This window comes from Argentina anserina, chromosome 1 (assembly GCF_933775445.1).
Source record: "Argentina anserina chromosome 1, drPotAnse1.1, whole genome shotgun sequence".
NCBI classification, from domain to species: Eukaryota; Viridiplantae; Streptophyta; class Magnoliopsida; order Rosales; family Rosaceae; genus Argentina; species Argentina anserina.
Window position 1 is genome coordinate 4,809,079 of NC_065872.1, and position 26,218 is coordinate 4,835,296.

Sequence of the window (26,218 nt, forward strand, 5' to 3'; positions counted from 1 at the left end):
GCTGCTTGCCATTTTCTTTTAGCCTCAGGCGTAAAATGTCTGCCCCTATAGTCCAGCAATCATGGTGAACATTGATGCTGTGAATCATGCATTCATCAACATCTGTTGAATCACCAGTTCGCAATACTAACGAACAATGGGACGGAAGCTCTTTGGTTACATCTGTGAGGCCTTTGCAGGCTGCAATTTGAGGAGTTGCCTTGTCCACTGTCCAGTACTTGGAGACTTCTGTTGGTAGATTAGTCTGCATTTTAAGGAGCGGTATGTGGTCTTTTTATATGCGCAAAGTATAATTTTTATTACATGACGCGTAGTGCTGACTACTATATAAATTCAATACATTGTTATTCATGACATGGATAAGTTCCCACGACATAAGTTCTCAAAGACGGAAAAGATACAGTCGTGAGCTTCACCCATAGAAGTCCGCAAAGAAGCAAAAGCTGGGAAAAACACGAACGCGGCCAAGGCAAAGAAGAAAAAGCAGCCAACGACCAAAGCCGCAATGGCAAGTCCGAATGAGGAATGACCGCCTAATACTGCGTATGTGCCGGTAAGGAACGCAACCACCATCGCAACCAAGGCGTACATAGTGAGAAATATAGCCGTCCCGAATGGTACGGTTCCAAAGGTAAATTCCCGCCTTTGTAACGGTATAAAAAAGCGTATCAGGACAGCACAGCTGGACATAGTCATGGCTAATGTATTTGTGATCACAAATGCCTGGAAAGCTGCATTTCGTGACAGAATTGCGAAACCTTGATCTGGGCCCTTTTCACTTTGGTAACCACCAGGCACTGTGAAACCTGCTGCGAAGGTTACAGTTGCTATGAGTGTAGATACCACCAAATGAGATTCTTTGATTTCCTTGTAGTTTGACTCTCCACCACCGTTATCGAGGTTATTCACATATGCTTGCTTGACGCCACCATCACCTTTATTCACATCTACGTTCTTGGCACCATTAGCTTTAGATAACACTCGTAGACTCACATTTGCACCATCAGTTATCAAAGCTTGTTGCAGATTTGTCTACAGCACACAAAAAAAAAAGTAATGTAATCCAGTAGTGAACCAGTGACATTGTGATACGTTCCAATAATCAAAACTTAGCAGCTATAAATATATACCTTCCACTGAGAATTAGTCTTCCCTGCAATGATGCTTAGCGCGTTTTTATTGTTGTTGTTGAATGCCATCTTATCAACTCTATCATCACTGATAAATCTCAAGCCATCATATTTTTCGGATATAGCAATTTGATGAAGAGGTGTGTTCCCTTCGAAATCTTTGCCGTTTAGAAGGATGCTGCTAAGCCATGGATCTACTCGAACAAATTCTTCTACTTTACCCTTATTTGCCAAAATAGCATGATGAAGGGCATTGCGACCTTTAACGTCCGTCAATTCGAAACTGTCTGGACAATACAAACGAAGTTGTCTCAGTACATCTACACGCCCATCTTTAGCTGCATGATGAACGGGTGTCATCTTGTCATTGTCGCCAATGTAAACAGTGGACTTATCACATTCGAGTATTTGTTTCACAATTGAAACGTGACCCCCGAATGCAGCCATATGAAGTGGAGTCCATCCGTATACGTCTTCTGCTACTGCTAGCGTCATTTCCTTCTCTAGTAGTCGTCTGGTTATTTCTTCAACATATATAAAGCAGAAGTAAGTCGAAGATTACTTGAGAAACGTAAAATCTAACATAAGAAGTTTGACTTTAATAGTTGATCGACTTCCGATATTTCAGAATTTGCTTAAGAAGCTGCGACATGCAAGAGCCCGTTAAGTTTTCCTTCCTTGCTTGAAGAAATAAATAGGTTTTACAAAGTTTTTAAAATGCTTAATTACCTTCATCACCGTGGATAGCTGCCATGTGTAAAGCTGTCAAACCATTGGGTCCTTGATAGGATGGACTTGTGCAAGTGTTGAGGATGTCAAAAACCAGTTTCCGGTATCTTCTTTCGGCCGCCATGTATAGTGGAGTCTCGCCAGCATCATTAGCAGAGTAAATAAACTCAGGGTCTTCCCGAGTCAATATCTTTACCACATCTTGATGATTAAACTGCACTGCCTCGTGCAAGGCTGTGTTTTTCTCCTCGTTAGTACTTCTTATGAGACACTGGTGGCACAGTTCGTTTGATGAGATACCTTCCTCGAGGTCGCCACGCCAGTCTTTCGCAGCCTGAATCAGAACTCCAACAATGTCAGCATGTCCGTATCTCGCTGCCAAGTGTAAGGCAGTATCACCGCTCTGGTTTGGCTGTAATAGCAGCGGCTGGCACATTTTAAGCATCTCCCTTACAACCTCGGCTGATTTCAGCAATTCCTCAGGCTTGGTCAACCTTTCACTGCCTACACATGCTATATGAACATGGAGGACTGTGTTCTTGGTTGGAGTCAACATTTGGTGAAGCTGACCACTATGTTCTCTCAGGGCATCAATATTGCACTCTTGTGCCGCGTTGAACACCGTAGTATCCATGCTGCTTATCCTTCTCGTCACTGGGCTTATGCTGTTCGTGACTGGTTTAGATTTCTGCCGATTCCACTCAGAACAAAAAACCACATCGGTCTCCTCCAGTCTAGTGGCATGATAGCCCGATGTTGGATTACTGATCTCCGTCATCTCAGATGTATCAGAGGGATTCATTATCTTTTTACTTGCTGGATAGAACAAAATATCCAAAGATTTTATCAATGAGCGAGAAGCTATATTGGTCAGGGAGTGATAGACAGGAGATAACTGGGTGAAGAGTCGGGAAACAGAAGGGTTAATTATTTATTAGCCAGAGTCGTTCAGCAAGTCTTCGTAAGTTCGTATATGTAGTCAGCAAGTAAGATCAGTAATAAAGTCTTTGTTTTTAATTTCCTGGCTCCGATCCGCCGTGTCGGTGGATATTAATGCCCCTTAATGACCCAGCAGATAATTAGGCCAGGGCACCCCCACAAATTAAGAAGCTACTTTCACCATTTCATCGAAGGTAATTCCTGGCAGATAAGTAGTGTCAAGCTCGCAATCTGAGAGTTCTGCGTAAAAGCTTGAAGAAATAAAAAGCTCTGGAATTCTATTACATGAAAATATCTGGAGATATTCATACAGGATAACAGGAAGGAACGGATAGACACCGTACCACGCGCGCGTCAATCCTAGCTAGCTAGACGCAGCCACCCCTAAGTAAATGATACAAAATCCTTTTATTAGCTGAAGCAAGTTTAACAGGACAATCTGATTACATTAACTGTTAACAGGTCAATTTCCTTGTTTCATTGCAGGTGGTTTGTTTGCCCACCCGGGTTTTATTCCCTGGGTGACATTGTCCGTGTACCCACCCGGGTTAGCAGATTAATTTGTTTGCCGACACTTTAAGTACGTAGTAGAATTCTGTCGAGTTGTTTTTAACTGTGGTAACATGATTTTGTTGTGTAAGAAATTCTTATATAGAAAAGAGTGCGCTCAGGATCGATTTACTACTGATCGATGAATTTATCAATACTACTTATCTGTGTAACTTCTGTAGGCCAATCTTAAGAAAAAAATGTTTACGTACTGATGGTGGTTTGTAGAAAATTCACCTTTTATGAAACGTATTCTTACTTTGTAGTTATTTCCCATATGAAAATCCAGTAAACCTTTGTCATTTATTCAGTGGTTGGTATGCAACGACCTCCTGCATGTCCATTATGATGAGCTTTTTTTGGCAAGATCAAATGTATCGAAGTGTTTGCTGCTTGCCATTTTCTTTTAGCTTCATGAGACGTAAAATGTTTGCCTCTATAAGTCTATATATAGTCGACGAATCATGCTGAACATTGTTGCTGTAAGTCATGCATTCGTGCATTCATCAGAACGTTCTACATCGATATCTATCTGTAGAATCACCAGTTGTTCGCAATACTATGAAGTATGAACAATCGGACGCAAGCTCTTTGGTTACATCTGTGAGGCCCTTGTGGCCTGCAATTTGAAGAGTTGCCTTTTCCGGTAATTCTCCTTTTTTGTTGGTAGATTAGTCTGCTTAGTTCTGCTTAGTCTATGGAGGAAAAAAGTAAAAGAATAGCATAATGAAAAAATAGATCATAAGAGAGAAGGGTGCTTATTCTAAACTCATCAAATTCTTCACCCTTCGAGCTCAATCGGACAATTGGCGGGTGTTGATTCCCTAACCAATTTAAATTTATAAAAAGCTTTATTAAAAAAAATGTTGCTATCAATGTGACAAACTGACAAGAACAAACGGGCCCAAACAGGGGCAACTATTTTACTCGGCCCAATATTAGAATGGGCCGGTTCCGGGTTGACCGACTCAATTATATATAGAACATAAAATCATTGAAATGTTCAGAAATCAAAAGGGCAATTCTTCGAACTGGTTTTGCTAGGGTTTGCTGAGATAGAATTCTCTCAATTTGAATCAATCAACATGTACGGATCAAGAGGGTAAGCCTCGAAATTTCGATTCTTTTTGCTTCATAATTCCAATTCCAATTTAAAATTTCGTTTATTATGATCCAATCGTTGAATTATCTGTTAGAGTCACCAGTCTTGAATTTGTGGTTATGAATTGTGTAATCTGATTTGGGTCGTATTTGATTAAGAAAATTAAACCCGATTAAGTTAAAAGATTGAATTTTGATGTGCTTTATTGTTTGGTTCTCGCCTGTTCTGTAAAATTGGGATTTTTTTTTCTGAATCAATCTGTTGTAGTTATATGAATATGTGATAAGTTTTGTGTTCTATGAGCTGTGTTTACTTGTGTGATTATGATTTAGTTAATATATTGTTTTACGAAACTGTGTTCGTTTGCGATGCATATCGAATTGTGTTATTGTGGTTTTGTTTGGTTGATTTGGGGATATGGTTGGACATGATGTTGAATTGTGATGAAATTTGATGCTTTAGGGTTGTAGACATTAGGTGTCAGGGAAGTGTGGGTTGGGTTTGGTTTGGTTTTATTAACAGGTTGAGTTTGGGGGATTTTTTTCTCTTTTTTTTTTTTGGGTATTTAAGGGCAATGTTGGGAGGCGGGGGGTTATCGGACGTGTACGAGGTCGGCTCAAAGAGACCAAGAATGATGGAAACAAATCCCTACTTTGCAGTTGGCAGCAGTGCAAGGGGTTTTCAACCTTTTGGCGGGTATGGTGCTGGCTACCAGCTTCATGCTTTTCCGGTGGTAAAACTTAGGGGGCTTCCTTTCAACTGTGCGGACATTGACATCTTTAAGTTCTTTGCTGGACTGGATATTGTGGATGTGTTGCTAGTCAACAAGGGAGGACGCTTCTCAGGGGAGGCCTTTGTTGTCTTTGCTGGACCCCTGCAGGTTGAGTTAGCACTTCAAAGAGACCGGCAGAACATGGGGCGTAGGTATGTTGAAGTTTTCACATGCAAGAGGCAGGATTACTACAATGCTGTTGCAGCAGAGGTCAGCTCTGAAGGGAATTATGACAATGAGTATCAAGGAAGTCCTCCTCCAACTAAATCAGTAAAGCGGTTCAGTGATAAGGAGAAAATGGATTACACTGAGATATTGAAGTTGCGTGGTCTACCTTTTTCTGTGAAAAGATCTCAAATTATTGATTTTTTTGGAGGCTTCAAGGTCGTTGAAGATAGAGTACATATCGCTTGCCGTCCAGATGGAAAAGCTACAGGAGAGGCATACGTGGAGTTCGTTTCTGCTGAAGAGGCTAAAAGGGCGATGTCCAAGGACAAGATGATGATCGGGTCCAGGTATGTGGAGCTGTTTCCATCAACACCAGATGAAGCTAGGCGGGCAGAAAACAGATCAAGGCAGTGATAAGGAACTATGGCTATGGTTTCAAATGTTTTGATCTATTTGTGATATTTCTACTGTAGTGCTGGAACATCTCTCAATTTAGGTTGTATACAAACAATAATTTGTGTAATCTTTCAAATGGTTGATCTGAAGTTTTCATTCTACTTCATTTGTGTAATCTCTCAATTTATGTTTAAAAAAATGTTAAAAGTTTGCGAGCCCAGATTGTATGGATATCTGTTCAAGTCAGCTTTTTATGTCTTTGAAAATGGGTATTTCTATCAATTCGTAACATAATGGTAGCTTTAACTCCTGCCGGCCAGTTATTTTTTCGGTGAAGTTGTCATTAGTTTGTCGAGGAAAACGTTAGTTACTCAGAGGATGTTGATGAAGACACACAATTCCGAGTTCCGACTCAGATATATGATCTAAACTTTGTCTTGAGATAATTGAATTAGGACACTCTTAATTCACATATCTTCATAATTTTTTGAATTATTGCTCAGCACGGATCCATCATATTTAAGCTTAGCTCTTGTGTCGTGTTTCTTCCATATCTTCAGTCATTCAATCTTTTCAATATACTAAGGCTAAGCACACGCTTAAATGGAGTCGGCCAGTCGGGGATGACAATCATGACGTCTTAGATGGTCTAACAGACATTAAAGTCATGCAATCCAAGACCCAAGATAACTCTCCTCTAATCTCCCGCACTATACAGAGTTGGTATAATTGTCTGACATTAATTTTGGACGTATGCAATCGTATTCGTGGCGTATTCGACAACTTCCGGTGCGTTTCCAGACGTTTCCTTGGGTGCAAATATATGACACGCTCAGAGACTTGTTAGATATGCCCCAGATGTGCCCGGATAAGCACCGGAGAAGCTCCCCTGCTGATAAGCAGTGAGACATGGAAGTGTTTGGTAAGCAGAACCCCAGCCTGCTTTTTGAAGAAGCGCCAGCTAGGGAGGTACCTCCTTTTAGAAGCAGGTAGCCGCTTTTCAACTGTAGATTAATGAAACTTTGAAAATACGAGCGGTTGCCCTCCTTTCCTTCGACAATTTACCCACGCAAGCTACTGAAGAAGAGAAACCGCTCTCTTCAGTCTTCAGGCACTACTTCTCTTCGTCCTCTAGCTTTTTCAGAGGTACCTTCTAGCTTTCAGAAGGTTTAAGGATTCGGCGACGTGGAAGAAGTTGAGGACGCCAGACGACCTCCGTGGCGAGGACCAAGACGCCGGAACAGGTAAAAACCCTTATGGGTTTCAGCCAAAACTAAGAACTGGGATAGAAGTTATAATTCTGTAACTAGTGCAAAAAAAAAAAAAAACTACCACACTGAGAAACACTTCTTAGTCGGACTTCTTATAACATGTTCATGTTATATATGGATTGGAATCGTTTATAGGAGTATCTGTCAATATCTTTTGATCTGGTGATGAGTGTAGTTTTATCCTCTCATATAATCAGCATGTAGGACCTCACAGTATGGTGGTGGAGCACTAGTTTGTGCCTCTGATCTTGATTCTGTTGTTATTTTCTTTTGCCATCAAATATGAGATTATTATTTTTCTTGTCATGGTTGTGTTCAATTGCTTTCTTGATTAGCTGCAAACTCTGCTATTTGAAACTAAGAGTTGTTAAATATATGACCTATTATGTAGTCTCTGAAACAGAGAGCATGTTGTAGACACATGAAATTTAATGAAGTAAATTATCTTCGTTAAATAATTAAATCGACCAAGAGCCCGACAAAATTGCACACGTGGCCAAAAGTCAACAAAGTTGGTGCGGATCCGAATAAAACTCGTGTCAGCACATAAACGGATGATCGTAATCGAAGCTACGTGATTCCGAATTGCATCAGAAAATTGAATGTCATTGACGATTCGAAATGGTAATCGGACATTTGATTAAATTAATAAATTTCTTAACAGTCATAATTAAATCAATTATTTTCTGTTTAATTTAGTTATGAGAATAACTAATTTTTAAATTAATCAGAAAATACATATTGATTTAATTATACAATTAAAGAATTTATTATTTTAATGTCATTAAAATATTCTACAAAATAGAAATTTTGACACTATAAATACACCCCTTCAACATGAAGAGGGGAGGATTTTTTTGAGACTTGGAGAAGAAGGAGAGAAATCACTCGAGCAAGAATCACTCTCGACAAATCCCGAAGTCTCTCAAGTCCACGAAGATCATCAAATCCACGAAGAATCATCAAGCGGCCAAATCGCTCGTTCTTCCTCAAATCCAAATCCAACCTCAAGTCCACGAAGAATCATCAAGCGGTCAAATCGCTCGTTCTTCCTCAAATCCAAATCCAACCTCAAGTCCACGAAGAATCATCAAGCGGCCAAATCGCTCGTTCTTCATCAAATCCAAATCCAACCTCAAGTCCACGAAGAATCATCAAGCGGCCAAATCGCTCGTTCTTCATCCAAATCCAATCCAAACTCAAGTCCACGAAGAATCATCAAGCGGCCAAATCGCTCGTTCTTCGTCAAATCAAATCCAAATCAAACTCAAATCCTCAAGATCAAGTGCATGTCACCCTTGAGCCAAATCACATACGGAGATAGAATCAGAGGAGTTCACCAAAGATTGTAACCCCGCGCTTGATATTCATTAAATCACATTTTATTTGTACACGTGTCTGCATTCTTGTTGGTTTTCAGATCATCGTTCTACAAATTGGCACGCCCAGTGGGACATTTTTGGCCTCTCATCTCATTCTCCGAAGAAATCCTTCATTTGTGCGATGGCTTCCAAGAACAACCAAGCCGTTCCACCGAAGAAATCCAAGTCCACAACCGCGAGGTCAAACGGAGAGGCCGAACCGGTGAAGAAGTCCAAGCAAACATCCTCCAAATCAAAGAGTGAACCGATTGCCCTTGTCACCCGGAGCGTGGCTAAAGCTCAACCCACGACGTTCATGGCACTTGCTAGTAAGCCTCGTCAACCAGTCATCACCTTGGAGAGCTTGGGAGCAATAGAGCATGCCTTTCAAAGCGGGAAGAAGCAAGTGTCAAAGGAGAAGGAGCCAAGTGAGCAATCTCTTCTACCCGTTCATGGTGATGGCCCTATCCTAGAAGACGTTTTCTCTGATGACGAATCAAGCACGGCATCATACCATGGAAGTCCCAAAGAAGATGGCGATAACTTCCGTTCTATGACACATGAATCCTCTTCTGACAATGCGCAGGTCTTGGTGACGGGGGCATCCACAGTCGAGGAGCAACTCTCCAATCTGTTGGAGATGGTTGAAAATCTCACCCGAACGGTTGAAGAAAAGGATGTGCAAATCGCTGAGCTCTATAGCAAGTTGGAAGATCAAAATGATGAGAACTCCACCAAGGGGTCGCCTGGCAGGAGCAAAGTAAATGAAAAGGGAGAAACGTCCAAGAACGATGGCGACTCGCTTGGTTCCTTATCACTCCAGCAATTGCAAGACATCATCACCAACTCAATTCGGGCTCAATATGGAGGTCCTTCTCGTGACTCAATCACTTACTCCAAACCTTACACGAAGAGGATCGACAACTTAAGGATGCCGCGGGGGTATCAGCCACCGAATTTCCAACAATTTGAAGGTAAAGGAAACCCAAAGCAACATGTTGCCCACTTCGTGGAGACTTGCAGTAATGCCGGGACAGAAGGCGATCACCTTGTCAAGCAATTCGTTCGCTCGTTGAAGGGAAATGCCTTCGAGTGGTATACAGACTTAGAGCCAGAGTATGTTGACAGTTGGGACCAAATGGAGCGCGAGTTCCTTAATCGATTCTATAGTACAAGACGAACGGTGAGCATGATGGAGCTAACTAACACGAAGCAACGGAAGGATGAACCCGCGATCGGCTACATCAATAGATGGCGCTCACTTAGCCTTGATTGCAAGGATCGACTGTCAGAGGTGTCAGCCGTTGAAATGTGCATCCAAGGCATGCACTTTGATTTGTTATACATCTTGCAAGGAATCAAGCCTCGTTCTTTCGAAGAGTTGGCTACTCGAGCCCACGACATGGAGCTAAGCTTGGCAAGTCATAAGGGAAAGAATGAAACCCTGGTCGACCAACGAAAAGACAAAGCCTTCGGAAGCAGATTTGACAAGGTTGTGAAGAAGCCTTCCAAAGAATCAATGGTCATCAATACTGCACCGGTTAAGATCTCTACGCGGGATAAGAAAGAATTTAATAAGGTGGAACCTCCTCGAACCTACGATAGGAGTAAACGCACGTTAAAGGAGATGGAGCGAAAGACGTACCCGTTCCCAGACTCTGATGTGGCGGGCATGTTAGAGGATCTGCTCGAAAACAAGATAATAGAGCTTCCGGAGTGCAAACGTCCAGAAGAAATGCATCGAGTCAACGATCCGAAGTATTGCAAATATCATCGCCTCGTTAGTCACCCTATAGAGAAGTGCTTTGTTCTCAAGGATTTGATAATGAACCTCGCCAAGCAAGGGAAGATTGAGCTGGACGTTGACGACATTGCTGAAGTCAATTGCACTACCGTAACATTCGGGTCGTTCGAGCCAGTTCCACTCCCTTTTCACCCGATGAAAGCACCGTTCTGTTTCATAAAGGAGGCGCGCGAACATAAGAAGACCAAAGAAGTTAAAGAATGTCCTGCTTCCACGCCTACCCTCCAAGTTGTCTCTAATGCCGATGATGAAGGATGGATATTGGTCACCCGAAGAAGAACTCGCAAAGGTATGATGCCAAACTCACCGGTTGCCCGACCAAGTCATAAGAAATCACATCCCCGCATGAAGGATAATGGACGAGGACATTTTGAAACGAAAGTCGTTCCACATTTGCATAAATATCTTCGCCGGAACTTGTCAAAAGAATACTTGCCGACAAAACAACCGAATGTCACTTCAATGGCCACAAGTTGTGAAGTTAGCTCCAAAGAAGACGAGAAACCTGAAGCAACAGAAACAGGTGCAAGTCAAGTGTTAAAGAAGAATGAGGTGTTGAAACAATTGGAGAGTCTACCTTCCCAACTTAGCCTCTCTGACTTGATGCAATTGCCAAAATCAACGAGATGCGCACTTGTGGAGTTGCTTATCGACGTAGGAAAACACTCCACAAGCATGAAAGAATGTGGCGTGTGTGATGCATATTGTGATACCATTCACTTCACGGATGATGACCTCCAATTGGGCTCTAAGCCACATAATCGACCTCTTTTTGTGACAGGGTACATGCGAGAGCGGAAGTTGAATCGCATGCTCATAGACGGAGGGTCAGCAGTGAATATCATGCCCAAGTCAACCATGTCTCAACTCGGCGTCAACGTTGATGAGTTGTCAAGGAGTCGTCTCATGATCCAAGGTTTCAACCAAGGAGGACAAAGAGCGATAGGGATGATCAGACTAGACATGGACATTGGAGAGTTAAAATCAAACACTTTGTTCCATGTCATCGATGCCAAGACCTCGTACAACTTGTTGCTGGGACGACCATGGGTACATGAAAATGGCATCGTGCCATCCACTTTGCACCAATGCTTCAAGTTCTATCGCGGAGGTGTGAAAACCGTGGTTGGAGATACCAAACCTTTCACAGAAGCCGAATCATACTTTGCGGATTCTAAATTCTACACAGATGAGGAGTCAATGAAAGAAGTCATTCCGGTCGGAGTATCCTCCACGGGGAAAGCCGCTAAAGTTAGGGAGAATGATGCCAAATCAAAAGACATTGAGCTTTATGGTGAAGTGTCACAAAAAGTCTCATCTGAAGTGGCAACATCCTCTGCAGAAAGAAAAGCCAGCCATGCATTTCCGGTCCTACGCTATGTTCCGAAGTCTAGACGAAGGGAGGGGGAGTCCCCATTTGTGGGGACAAAGTCACAAGATTGCCCACGAAAATTAGAAGAGGATGATGTGAAATTGTTGAAGGAGGAGTCAACATTGCCATTAATAAAGATGAACAACCGAAATCCCACAAAGCAGCCACTAGAGGGGTTTGTCAAACCGATTCAAGGTAAGACGGAACATGGATCGCTGCCCAAGAAAAGAACAAGTGAAGGGTTCGATCCTAACGCATACAAGCTGTTAGAAAAGGCCGGATACGACTTTGGTTCATCAAGTAAAAAGGACGACCAGGCTGCAGCAAGGAGGGCGCATGAGCTCGATGAGTCACAAAAGAAGTTAAGAGAGCAAGGGGCAACAATTGATTCTTCTAAAGCTGGTCTCGGTTTCACTTCGAGCAAGCCTATTAGAATTTCAGGAAGAAAAAGGGCAGAGCGAGCCAATGTGCAACATATCAGTGTCGAGGTAGTCGAAGAGAAGAGTCGAGAGGTTCAGTCAACCCCTCGCATTTCGTCGTTCGATCGCATTCGTCCAGGTTCCCGAAGAGCAATATCTGAACGCAATGAAGGATCAATCACAAGGGTGTCGGTTTTTGACCGTGTGAACATGACATCAAGTAGAGGTTCAGTCTTCAATCGCATCGATATTACAACCACCCGGCCTTCCGTATTCAAAAGGATGTCAAGTTCAGACAAAGATAGGCAAAATGCAAACCTCATTCCGCGAAAGCCTGCGTTGGAAAGGATCCAAGCACCTGAGGAACGACAGATATGCAAGAGGAAAATGACTTGTGGTCAAGCGGAGAGCAAGGAAATCCGAAGTCTTATCCCGTCACGCATGAAGAGGCATTGTATGTTGGAAGTGGATTCCACGGATCAACTCAAAGTGAAGCAACATACCATCATATTCACTGGCCAAAAAGGAGATGGCAACCTCGATAATGACGGTGATGATGACATTGTCCAAACTTCTTATCATGTCACGGTGGCAGAAGCAGATGCCGTAGAGGAAGACGATCATGAAGATTTTGAAATTGAAGTAGACGAAGCTCCTCCAGAACTTGAAGACGGGGGGCAAGCCACTATGGATGAACTTAAGGAGATTAACTTGGGAACAGAGGAAGACCCAAGACCTATTTTTGTGAGTGCGTCTTTAAGTTCTGAAGAAGAAAAAGAACATCTTGATCTGTTGCTCGAGTACAAAGATGTATTTGCTTGGACGTACAAAGAAATGCCCGGCCTAGATCCAAAAGTAGCAGTTCATCGACTTGCTGTCAAACCAGAGGCTCGGCCGACCAAGCAAACACAAAGACGTTTTCGAACAGAACTTATTCCTCAAATTGAAGCAGAAGTTGATAAGTTGATTGCCGCAGGCTTCATTAGAGAGGTTCAGTATCCCAAGTGGATCGCAAACATTGTTCCTGTCAAGAAGAAGAACGGACAAATCCGCGTTTGTGTAGATTTTCGTGATTTAAACGAGGCATGTCCAAAAGATGATTTCCCTCTACCAATCATAGAGCTCATGGTGGATGCGACAACCGGGCATGAGGTTTTGTCATTCATGGACGGATCATCAGGTTACAACCAGATAAGGATGGCCTTAGAGGATGAGGAACTCACTGCATTTCGAACTCCCAAAGGAATTTATTGCTATAAGGTCATGCCATTCGGGTTAAAAAATGCCGGTGCAACGTACCAACGCGCTATGCAAAAAATTTTCGGTGACATGCTGCACAAGTATGTAGAATGCTATGTTGATGATTTGGTTGTCAAAACAAAGAAAAGAATTGATCACCTGCAAGATCTACGAAGAGTATTCGACAGGTTACGCAAATACCAGTTAAAAATGAATCCTTTGAAGTGTGCATTCGGTGTCAGTTCCGGAAAATTTCTTGGATTCATCGTGAAGCACCGAGGCATCGAGGTAGACCAATCCAAAATTAAAGCCATCCAGGAAATGCCAGAGCCAAGAAATTTGCACGAGTTAAAAAGCCTCCAAGGACGACTTGCCTTCATCAGACGGTTCATATCGAACCTGGCGGGCCGCTGCCAACCATTTAGTCGACTGATGAAGAAAGATGTTCTATTTGTATGGGATGAATCTTGTCGCAATGCCTTTGAGAGCATAAAGAAATACTTGGCGAATCCTCCGGTGTTGGGTGCACCTATCGCCGGGAAACCTCTTATCCTTTACATCGCGGCTCAAGAGAGATCACTTGGGGCCCTTCTTGCCCAAGAAAATGAAGCCAAAAAGGAGAAAGCCTTGTACTACTTAAGTCGGACTCTCACCGGATCTGAGCTAAATTATCCGCCGATAGAGAAGACGTGTCTTGCACTCGTCTTCGCCATTCAAAAGTTGAGGCATTACATGCAAGCTTACACAATGCACTTGGTGGCACGAGCCGATCCAGTTAAGTTTATATTATCGAAGCCAGTTCTAACCGGACGCATGGCTAAGTGGGCGTTACTATTGAACCAATACGACATCGTATATGTGCCCGCTAAAGCAGTGAAAGGGCAGGCGTTAGCCGACTTCTTGGCAGACCACCATATTCCAGCGGATTGGGAAATCTCAGATGATTTCCCGGATGAGGAAGTCTTCCTTGCAGAGGTCCTCCCTACTTGGAAGATGTTTTTCGATGGCTCATCTAGGGCAGACGGAGCAGGGGCTGGTGTTATCTTCGTCTCTCCACAAAAGCAGATATTGCCTTATTCTTTCACCCTTGGGGAATTGTGCTCCAACAATGTCGCAGAGTACCAAGCCTTGATCATGGGATTGCAAACAGCGTTAGAGATTGAAATCCAAAGTCTCGAAGTATATGGAGACTCGAAGTTGGTGATTGATCAACTGCTCACTAATTACGAGGTCAAGAAGGAAGATTTGGTACCTTATTTCCAACTTGCCACACAACTATTGAAGGGCTTTGATAATGTTACACTCATACATGTGCCACGGAAAGAAAATCAAATGGCAGACGCATTGGCAAACTTGGCGGCGACCTTGGCATTGTCTGGAGACGAAATTTTGGACATCCCAATTTGCCAAAGGTGGGTCGTGACAACAAAACCTTCACTCCAGTGTGCCAGTTCTCATGTAGTGTCAGTTCACACCATTGATGTTGAAGACTGGAGACATCCTTTTATCGACTATCTTGAGCACAACAAGCTTCCCGAAGATTCGAAGCAAAAGTGGAGCATCAAGCGACGGAAAATTTGAGCAAGAAATTTCACTTCAGGCTTCACTTCTCTTCGATGTATAACGCTCCGGCAAATGGATTGGCAGAAGCATTCAATAAAACGCTATGTAACATTTTGAAGAAAACTGTCAGCAAGAAGCAGAGGGATTGGCATGAGAAATTGGGCGAAGCTCTCTGGGCTTACAGAACGACGTATCGGACAGCCACAAATGCTACACCTTATTCTCTCGTCTATGGTGTCGAAGCCGTGTTACCATTAGAGAAAGAAATCCCGTCATTGAGAATCGCTTTGCAAGAAGGTCTCACAAATGAAGAAAATGTCAAGTTGCGCCTACAAGAGTTAGAAGCTTTGGACGAGAAGAGGCTTGACGCACAACAACACCTGGAATGCTACCAAGCTCGGATGTCACACGCCTTCAACAAAGGTGTTCGACCACGGTCATTTCAAGTTGATGATTTAGTCCTTGCTGTTCGAAGACCCATCATTATGACGCACAAGTCTGGCTCCAAATTCAAGTCAAAGTGGGATGGTCCTTACGTCGTCAGAGAATTTTACACCAATGGAGCTTACAAAATTATGGCGGAAGACGGTTTGAGAATCGGTCCCATCAACGGCAAGTTCCTGAAGAAGTATTATGCTTGAAAAAAAAAAACCAAATTATGCTCCAAGTCCGCACGAGCCTAAACTGCACAAGACACACACACAAAAAAAACAAAGTACGCTCCAAGTCTGCACGAGCCTAAACTGCATAAGACACAAAAAAAATGCTCCATGCCTGCATGAGCCTAAACTGCACCAGGCACAAAAAAAAACCTTTGAACTACGTGATGACTTGATTCCTTCTTTGGAAGGATACGTAGGCATCTTGAGAAAAAACAATCTTAAGTTCAGTCACATAAAAAAAAATAAGGGTTTGATTGAAAAAAAAAAGAAAAAGAAGAAGAGATAAGCAAATCCTGATCATTCAAGTCAGTTGTCACACCCAGATCAAACCCTTGAAGCTGCTCCGACGCTCTTTAATCTTTGTGGCTTTCTGTTCTGGAATCTCTCAGATTTGGGACACTTCTTTAACTTGAAGCTGCTCCGACGTCTTCAAAGCTGACTCTCAGTTCTGGAATCTCTCGGCTTTGGCATTTCTTCTTTGACTTGAAGCTGCTCCGATGTTCTTCAAAACTAGCTCGAATCTTTCGAATTTGCCACTTCTTCTTTGACTTGAAGTTGCTCCGACGTCTTCAAAACCGGCTCGTAACTCCTTTGTCTCTTCAATCTCTGTTGCTGTCACTTCTTGAATCTCTCAGATTTGGCACTTCTTCTTTGACTTGAAGCTGTTCCGACGTTCTTCAAAGCTGGCTCTCAGTTCTGGAATCTCTCGGATTTGACACTTCTTCTTTTTGATTTGAAGCTGCTCCGACGTTCTTCAAAACCGGCTCTCGGTTCTGGAATCTCTCGGATTTGACACTTCTTCTGTTCCGGATCAGCAAGTCTCGCATCGTGAAGAGAGCTCTTGAAAGCCGCATGGTGAATGTGATGCGTAAAGCCTAACACGCTTTTATTGACTGCTGTCAAGTCTATGAAATGAGAGCAGTCAAGCGATTAGGTCGTTTACGTTCTTCAAACTCTTGAAAGCCTCCATGTTGAATGTCATGCGTAAAGCCTAATCAACTTTTGTTGACTGCCGTCAAGTCTATGAATTGAGAGCAGTCAAGCGATTAGGTCGTTTACGTTCTTCAAACTCTTGAAAGCCGCCATGGTGAAAGTGATGCGTAAAGCCTAATCCACTTTTGTTGACTGCCGTCAAGTCTATGAATTGAGAACAGTCAAGCGATTAGGTCGTTTACGTTCTTCAAATCCGTCAGAAATCAACGCGTTTCGAGAGTAGTCAAATGGCTAGATCGACCGCGACTCTCAAATTTGTTGTTAAAATCCTACAAAAAGAAGTCAATATTAGTCCATAAAAAAAAAGTCAAAATCAGTTCAAAAAAAAAACAAAGTCAAAATCGGTCAAAAAAAACCGATTGCAGTAAACTCAACCGCATTGAATCATTTAATGATTCATGTATTTCTTTCTCAATCCCGGTCTTCTTCTCTCTTCCCTTTCTCTTTCTTCCCTCTTTTCTTCTTGTCTCCCACCTTCCCGTGTCTTTTCTTTTTTCCCTCTCTCTCTCTTCTCTTCACTTTCTCTTTCTCCCTCCCACGGCATCTTCTTCTTCTCCTTCTTTCTCTCTCTCATTCGGCTTCTAAATCTCCTCAAGTTAAAGTTGGCTCTTCTGAAATTGTTTCAAAAAACTTCTACCTCTCCTGGGTCAACAAAGCTGCAGCCAATATCCACTGATAATACCTCTTAAGGATCGAAATTACAGATTCTTAGTTGGTGCAGGAAAGTCCGAAGTGTCATTGGCAGCAATTAAGGAGGAAATGAGCAGTGGTTCTAGTCAATCTCAAAACAACAGACAGTCCAGTGATCATGCAAAGACTGTTGGTTCCTTACATAAGGAAGATGCAAGAAGCTCAAATGCTGGTTTTGTGAGTGCAAATAAAATTTCCAGCAGCTCTTCTCGACATCGGAAATCAAGCAATGGTCATCATTGATCTGCAGTCTCAGGGGTCCATAAGGGAGCTGGATCTGGAAAATTTGGTACTCTGAAAAAAAAAAAAAAAAAAAAAAAAAAAAAGCTTGACCGTGAGAAGTAGGCAGCTCGAGAATAAGCATGGGCTAAAGTTTCTGCGCTTGAACTAGAGATGAATTCTGCAAAGAGCTTGATTTTCAGAGACGAAAATTGAAGGCTGCTAGAGAAAGAATAATGCTCCGGGAGACTTCAAAAATCTTGCAAGGGCAGGCCTTGATGACGATGTAGCCCTTCTTGCGGATGGTACTAGCTTGCTGAGGATAGGTCTTGGAGGCTCCAACGTCGGCCTCGGATTCGAACTGGTGCTCCTCGTCGGACGTTTGCGGCGGAGTATGAACATCTGGTGGGCCAGTGCCACAAGCTGGAGAAGGAGTGTCCCTGCATGATCATGACAGTGAGGCGTTGATGGATTTGGGAAAGAAGCAGACCAGAGGGCCGAGGAGGCCGAGTTTTGAGTTGAAGGAGTACCGGGGATTTAAGCTGGAAAATTTGCAAGGGATATGAGATAGTGGAAGTTAACTTTAAAGTATAATATGATTGCATGGGCCTTCTTCATGTGAATGAGTGAGCTGGAGTGCAAAAGCTTTCAACTTTCCCGCGCAAGTGAGCTAGTGGAGTGCAAAAGCTTTCAACTTTCACAAACTGTCAATAGCATTACGGTGGACAAGTTGGTGGAATATGTCTTTAATGATATGTATAATCTAAAAAGTTACAATAAGCTTGCTGGAGATAACCTTTTTGCAGATAGTATATGCTCAATGTTGGAAAGAAATGTAATGTGCAAACGCACTGGCAGTCCTTCACTCAAAATTCTAACCATGTGCCGACATGAAATCACAACAGGCAGTGGAACATTGTAGGGCGTCAGTCATGAATTCAGATGAAAATATCTTCAAAATTAAATTCATCTGATTCAAATATATGACGGAAAGAGTACAAAATTTGCGGAGCCTTTAAATTTTCCAAAATCAAAATACATACTTCAAGTTGCGCTTCCGACATGTGACGCCGACATGTTTGCAGCACGACTTGAAGTGGGGGCATTTGTAGACACATGAAATTTAATGAAGTAAATTATCTTCGTTAAATAATTAAATCGACCAAGAGCCCGACAAAATTGCACACGTGGCCAAAAGTCAACAAAGTTGGTGCGGATCCGAATAAAACTCGTGTCAGCACATAAACGGATGATCGTAATCGAAGCTACGTGATTCCGAATTGCATCAGAAAATTGAATGTCATTGACGATTCGAAATGGTAATCGGACATTTGATTAAATTAATAAATTTCTTAACAGTCATAATTAAATCAATTATTTTCTGTTTAATTTAGTTATGAGAATAACTAATTTTTAAATTAATCAGAAAATACATATTGATTTAATTATACAATTAAAGAATTTATTATTTTAATGTCATTAAAATATTCTACAAAATAGAAATTTTGACACTATAAATACACCCCTTCAACATGAAGAGGGGAGGATTTTTTTGAGACTTGGAGAAGAAGGAGAGAAATCACTCGAGCAAGAATCACTCTCGACAAATCCCGAAGTCTCTCAAGTCCACGAAGATCATCAAATCCACGAAGAATCATCAAGCGGCCAAATCGCTCGTTCTTCCTCAAATCCAAATCCAACCTCAAGTCCACGAAGAATCATCAAGCGGTCAAATCGCTCGTTCTTCCTCAAATCCAAATCCAACCTCAAGTCCACGAAGAATCATCAAGCGGCCAAATCGCTCGTTCTTCATCAAATCCAAATCCAACCTCAAGTCCACGAAGAATCATCAAGCGGCCAAATCGCTCGTTCTTCATCCAAATCCAATCCAAACTCAAGTCCACGAAGAATCATCAAGCGGCCAAATCGCTCGTTCTTCGTCAAATCAAATCCAAATCAAACTCAAATCCTCAAGATCAAGTGCATGTCACCCTTGAGCCAAATCACATACGGAGATAGAATCAGAGGAGTTCACCAAAGATTGTAACCCCGCGCTTGATATTCATTAAATCACATTTTATTTGTACACGTGTCTGCATTCTTGTTGGTTTTCAGATCATCGTTCTACACATGTTAACTAGACTCTCTTTATGGCCATGAACATGTTATGAAAAGCATCTGGAAAAAGTTGTGTTTTGTTACAATCTTGTAGTTTCCACCTTTTTTTCTCTGACATCGTTGGTATATATTTCTGTTATGTAAAAGTGAACACGAGCAAGAGAGATCATAAAGTTGAGGAATTCTCAGGGCAAAGCCCAACATCGGTCTATTTTGGAAAGACAGTTTTGCCCCTATGTGTTTTCACAATACAGTATTTGTTTGTCAACTGAGAAACGACGTGTCGCTGTATTTTTTAAAACGACGTGCAGTCTCTTTACCTGCACCAGAGTCTTTGCTCGTCCTCTACTTGATTCGAACTCAACGAAACCACCGTAAAATCTTCTGACGACCGAAGCTTTTCTCCGGTCAGTTCGTTCTCCTAAACGCCGTCGTTTTATTTAGTTCAATACTGCTTTTTCCTAATTCTGTATACTTAGCTTTGTTCTAATCCACATGCTCACTCACACAGATTTGAACTCATTCGCTCCGATTTAGATTCGCCTACGGTTTACACTACACTATTATTGCTCTATCTCTTTACTAATTTCATAATCTCAAATCAATTATCGATGAAATTTGTTCTTGATTTTCGTATAGCTTTGGATTATAATTTGTAGTCTGCAAATTTTGTTTAGGATTGCAATGAGTGAATCCACATTTGAAGAACCGATCGAGCCGACTTCGTTTGATCTAATCGTCATCGGAACCGGCCTGCCGGAGTCAGTAATCGCCGCCGCAGCCTCTACTGCTGGCAAAACTGTGCTCCAGCTTGACCCTAAAGACTCCTACGGCAGCCATTTCGCTTCGCACACACTTGATGACCTCATTTCCTTCCTGAACTCACATGCTGCTCCTCCCTCCACTGCCGGCGGTGCCGTTAGTGATGATGATTATGCTACATTGGAGCTCAATCGGTGCTCGTTGTACTCCCACATTGAGACTGCCAACTATGCGCCGGAGGTCCTTGTTGAGCATTCGAGGAGATTCCTCATTGATGTTGGAGGGCCGAGGGTGTTGTTCTGTGCAGACAAGGCCATTGAGCTTATTGTGAAGTCTGGCGTGGGGGCGTATTTGAATTTTAAGGCGGTTGATGGGAATTTCATTTGGGATGAGAGTAGTGGTGGGTTGTGCAGTGTGCCGGACTCACGAGCAGCGATATTTAAGGATAAGAGTCTGAGTCTTAAAGAGAAGAATCAGTTGATGAGGTTCTTCAAGCTCGTTCAGCAGCACTTGGCAGCCTCTGATGGTGAGGATAATGAAAGTTCGAGGATTTCAGAGGAGGATTTGGAGAGCCCGTTTGTTGATTTTTTGACGACACGGCTGCCGCCCAAGATAAAATCGTACAGATCATATCGCCTTTCTCTATCTGTTAGTGAGATTACTGATTACTTTGTTAAAATGTCCTTTTCCTTTATTTGTGTTGGAGGGTGGGGGATTTTTAGGTTGTGATGTTTCCTCTTATTTATGGGGGTGGAAATTTATGAAGTTTTCCTCATTTCGTTTTGGATCTTGCTTATGTTAGGGCTTGTTTTACAACAATTTCAGCTTTCGCTATACTGGTTTGTGCCATGCATCAATTTTTTTTTCCTTTTATCATAAGTATGGTGAGAACATTGTAATTTCTTTGTTCTAGGATTATCCTATATTCCATTGCAATGGAAGATTATGATCAAGACACCTCAAAAGTTTGTAGAAGTATTCTGAAGACAAGAGATGGAATATTGCGTTTAGCTATCTATCAAAAATCAATTGGCAGGTTAGTTTTGCCCTATTATTTCCTTTAAAGTTGTCCTCTGATGGTTGGGATTTTATTGTAGTCATATTGAACTGATGCTTGACCTGGTAAGCTGGTACCAAATAGTATAGATGCTATAACATGTTATCTATGAAGAAACTGTTCATTGTATGATGGCAATTGATATAGAAAATAAGTGCACTTATGTAAAATGGGAACTAGAGGTTAGAGAAATAGTCGGAATGCTGTCAATGATTGCAATTAAGAGTTCAGAATATAGAGCTTGTCTTCTGTGATATGTTTTGATTATTACCAGAACTAAATAATTGACTATCTGTGTGGACTCAATGCTTGAGCTATTCAATATAATGTTATAAGATTCACGGTGAGTTATATTGTTCTTGTTCTCAGGTTTCAAGATGCCAATGGAGCTTTTCTTTATCCTATCTATGGTCATGGGGAGTTGTCACAAGCCTTTTGCCGCCGTGCTGCTGTAAAAGGTTGTCTCCAAGTAAGTTCAAGTGAAAGTCTCTGCTGATTTCTTTATTACAAAAAGAGTACCGAAATCGTAAGGATGTTTTGATATGTCTCCCTTTGTTTATGTAATAATTTATGCCTCTGTGTATATCCTATATTTTTTAGATAACTTTACTCTTTTGAGCATTACTACTCACTAGAGTTAGTTTTACTAGAAGGACAAAATATAGATTACTAGACATACATACTTTACTAATTCTGTTAGCCTTGGTGCTTTACCTATGTCCAAACTCTCTATCATGCAGGTTCTGCGAAGGCCAGTGGTTGCACTGCTTATGGACAAGGTGTGGGAGGGTACTGATGTTTCATTCTATGTAGAATAAATTTGATAATTTTGGTACCTGAAAGTTGTCATTTAATTCTTGATAATGGTTTGAGACTTTGCAGAATAGTGGCCAATATAAGGGTGTTAGATTAGTTTCGGGTCAGAATTTGTTGAGTCATCAGCTGGTTTTGGATCCAACCTTCACGGTCCCATTGCCACCAGCTTCATCTCAACCTAACGCTCCAAATGAAAGTCTGAAAGGTGATAAAAGAAAGGTGGCCAGGGGAATATGTATTACAACAAGATCCTTGAAGCCAGATGTATCAAACTTATTGCTTGTGTATCCTCCTAGATGTAAGACTTATAACCCAATATGCTGATTTGTGTTATAATGATAAAATGTATGTGCGTGTGTTTTTTTTTCAAATGGCTTAGGAATTTAATAATATTTCTTTCTTCTCCCCTCCCAGCTTTGTTCTCCGAGCAGGACACGTCAGTCCGAGCTATCCAGCTACGGGGTGGAACTAATGGTGGCGGTTTGGCTGTTTGTCCATCAAGCATGTATGTTTATGCTAATTATTTGAAAACAATAAGTATGATCAAATTTCTCTCACAATATTTCTTTGTCCTTTTTCTCTCATCTCCTTTTTAACCCATCCTGAACATGTTCATCACCAACCTTTGGTGTTCATGCATCTTATTTGCACTTCAAGTATGTATGGATCTCCAATGCTATGGTCTAATATACCAACTGCTTTAGAGCATCTGTGATGCAGATAGGTAAAAATAAATATCACTTGCGACATATATCTTTGATTTGTAACTGTGAGTATAACCTAACTCATTTGAACTAGAAGCTACGAAAACAGAAATGGGAAAATCTTTGAACTCCTATTATGCGTGATACCCCTGCATGAATGTTCTGTTTTTTTTAGTGTTTATCATGCTGGATTGAATTCCGGACTCATTCCTGGAAGTCTAGGAGGACTTTTGGTATTATTTACCCAGCCAAAAGTATAAGAATTCTATTTTTCTGGGTGTCTTGGCTTCTATAAATGAAGGCATTGTAATGGTTGTGAGGCAGATAAAACAAAATATTTGAGACACCGGAGCTCTCAATTCTTTCCCACATTTCTCTGCGCCCTTTTGCATTGTGTCGCCATGTCGGCATGAAGACGCATCTCGAAGGAGCTGAAGGAGTTGGAGAATGAACCGGCTCCCTTGTGCAGTGCTGGTACTGTGGGTGAGGACATGTTTAATTGGCAGGGAACAATTATGGGTCCTGCTGATAGCCCATATGCAGGTGGTGCTTTTCTAGTTTTAATTAAGTTCCCCGAGAATTATCCATTTGAGCGTCCTTTAATTGATTTAGGACCAAAGTATACCATCTAAACATCAATAGCAACGGAACTATCAAGACTTTATATGATTGAGAATTGGTGGACCCTGATGTTGACCATTTCCAAGGTGCTGTTATCTATATGTTCTCTGTTGACAGACTTCAACCCTGATGATCCTCTTGTCGGTGAGATTGCGAGATTGTACAAGACTAACAGAGCCAAGTATGAAGCCACTGCTAGCAGTTAGACACATAAGTATGCAATGGGTTGAAGACAGGGGAAATACCTTTTATTTGTAAAATGCATGACAGTTACTTTCCTTTTGTGTTTTATATTTTTTAGAGGTGTTTTATGTTTCAGATTTGGATTGAAATATTTCAGTCATTCCTGGAATCAGGAGTTAAAACTAGTGCTTAGAGTTACAAGGCGACCTAGAAGTATTTGGAGTTACCTTTTTCTGGCTATTTTAGAATTATCTTGGCCTTACAACTTTGTTTTGAGTTATTAATAATATTCTTCTGTTTTCACCTTCTCTTCTGAATGTCTCTCCTATTATTCTCCCCCTAATTTCTGTACACTCGTCGTTTTCTATTACCTCTATATTTGGTCTTATTGCCCAAAATTGGGTTAAGTTAGGTGGGTGAGTAGTTGTCAATGGTTATGGACTCTAAATAATTTGATATAGTTGTCAATGGTTTGGTCTTTTTGCCCATTTTTTTTTATAAATTACCATTGTATATAAATTGCTATCCTTGTATACAGATTAGATACACATGGTACAGAAACAGCTAAATTGGATTTTATTTACTTTCTCTTCTTCAGGTTTGTGTTGTACTTTTCTGCATTATGTGATGATGCTGAACAAGGGAAATGGTTGCTACATGCGGCCATGAATGCTCTTCTCACGCTTCCAGTTTCTGGAAATGTTGAATGTGGTTCCACAGATCAAAGTGAAGACGCAGAACAAAAATCCACCTTACTTTGGAGCATGTTATACATTCAGGAGATCACAATGGTGCATACTCATCTTGACTTCTTTATATATTTAGTCAAGTTTGTTTCTTGATAGTTCTACGTGTTGCATTGTGATTGTGCACTTATTTGTTCGTTTTTCTTTTTACTGAATTCACAAATGTATTAGGTTCACTTGCGCCAATATGATGATTTACAATTGGAATAAATTTTATGTCTCTGAATCACACACACGCATAATGATATGGAACTATAGGTTGAAAGTTGAATTGAAAGTAGTTAAAAGATAATGCAGATATTATTTAACCTTCTGGGAAAGACACCAAGAGCAAATTATTGGTCTGATTTACGGTTCTTGATATATTTGAACCTATGGTACTGTTTTTCTGATTTACAATTATTTGCAGGGTCAATATGAACCTCTGATATCCACTCCCATGCCAGATGGAAACCTCAACTATGATGATCTGCTGGATGAAACTGTTTCGGTATTTCTTATTTTTAGTAATTTATCTGTCTCATACTTTCAGTACGCTTAATTTTTTGGCACTACATATCCCCTGACGTTGAGCTTAATGCCAACACAACAGATTTTCCAGAAGATTTATCCAGATGAGGCATTCTTTCCAGAGACTCCCTCTCCCGAGAACCCAGACGAGGATATTGAAGGGCCAAGTCTGGAGGACTGATGGTGGCTTGCTGTACTCAAGTCAGTGTATACATTATACAGTACACTCAGGAATATGCAAATGTGGAAATGTGACTTCTAGCATCTTGTACACTAAAGTCAAGTAAGACAAAATGGTTAGAAATCCCTTTCTTTTTTTGTTTTACAGGAGTGCCAGAGGCCCAAAAACCCTACTATAAATTTTTCATAGACTGTCCATTGGGAAAGGGGCACCATTTACTGTCAGGATTGTCTTTTAGTGGCAATATGTGCTGGTGGATATCTATCTTGTCTCCATTTACTATAACAAGTCTTTGACTTGCTGCACACTTTAACACTTGAATGAATGCACATTGTTGTTGCGCTTTGAGTATTGACCAAGAAAATATAGCTCATCAATTTTCAGCTTTTATGATATTTTCCTCTTCCATTATAGCATTTGCTTAAATCATCATAAATTCTTAGCCAGATATAGTTAGCCTCTGCTTCTCCTTTTAAAAGGGATGAATGACCATGGTGAATGAATAGGTACTGTTACTCTGGTCTTTGTCTTGGTTTGGTTTCACCTGTAAAGGGATTCATTTCCTTTTTTTTTTTTTTTTCCTATTCCAGTATTCTTTGCATTCGTCGTATCCAAAATGCTGAAGAACAAAGAATAACCGGACCCCAAACTCAGAAATTCAACTGAAACCCATTAAGACTTGCTTCTCTGGTACATCAACACGATAAAAAGACTGTAAAAAGTAAAAAGTAAAAAGTAAAAAGTAAAAAAAAAACTTTCGCTGTTGCCTCTCCGACTCCTCTAGTTTGCCAAGACATGCTTGATTTCCCTGGAGGAAGTCGGTAACTGAACCCAAAACCCGAAATGTCAAAAGGTCCAAATTCCGTTAAGTCCAACCGTCACATCGTCATGGAAAAGCGTCGCTTCAATGGCAGTTTCTTGTTTCCTTCCCAATAATTATTTCCATCTTCCGTTTGCCACTTCTCAAACATGCGCCAAAGGTTGTTGCTACGGTTGTCGTGAGCTAGCTCCACCTCTTTGCTTGACGAAGATACCCCTCTATTGCTCCCCAAATATCCTCCTTTCCCTCCACATTTGGGTACAGACTGAGGTTAGTCGGGTAATTGTGAGTCATCCATGGCATAACAGTAATTACAGAGACA

The 26,218-nt window shown here is 41.4% G+C and overlaps 3 protein-coding genes and 1 pseudogene across 3 annotated transcripts; 3 read left to right on the forward strand and 1 right to left on the reverse strand.

Moving 5' to 3' along the window:
- Positions 1-348: 348 nt before the first annotated feature.
- On the reverse strand, positions 349-2,661 carry LOC126794425 (ankyrin repeat-containing protein NPR4-like). Its single transcript, XM_050521142.1, has 3 exons — positions 1,860-2,661; positions 1,131-1,654; positions 349-1,032 (listed from the first exon to the last, which is right to left on the reverse strand). The coding sequence occupies exons 1-3, from the start codon at positions 2,659-2,661 to the stop codon at positions 349-351; spliced, it is 2,010 nt and encodes a 669-aa protein (XP_050377099.1).
- Positions 2,662-4,357: 1,696 nt separating this feature from the next.
- On the forward strand, positions 4,358-5,953 carry LOC126789134 (uncharacterized). Its single transcript, XM_050515214.1, has 2 exons — positions 4,358-4,449; positions 5,020-5,953. The coding sequence occupies exons 1-2, from the start codon at positions 4,433-4,435 to the stop codon at positions 5,801-5,803; spliced, it is 801 nt and encodes a 266-aa protein (XP_050371171.1). The 5' UTR covers positions 4,358-4,432; the 3' UTR covers positions 5,804-5,953.
- Positions 5,954-19,808: 13,855 nt separating this feature from the next.
- LOC126804984 (rab escort protein 1) lies at positions 19,809-25,424 on the forward strand. Its single transcript, XM_050532067.1, has 10 exons — positions 19,809-19,903; positions 20,174-20,878; positions 21,172-21,294; positions 21,685-21,784; positions 22,056-22,094; positions 22,198-22,429; positions 22,546-22,636; positions 24,238-24,430; positions 24,795-24,875; positions 24,978-25,424. The coding sequence occupies exons 2-10, from the start codon at positions 20,181-20,183 to the stop codon at positions 25,074-25,076; spliced, it is 1,656 nt and encodes a 551-aa protein (XP_050388024.1). The 5' UTR covers positions 19,809-19,903; positions 20,174-20,180; the 3' UTR covers positions 25,077-25,424.
- Positions 22,846-24,213, forward strand: LOC126792187 (ubiquitin-conjugating enzyme E2-17 kDa-like; annotated as a pseudogene).
- Positions 25,425-26,218: the final 794 nt, after the last annotated feature.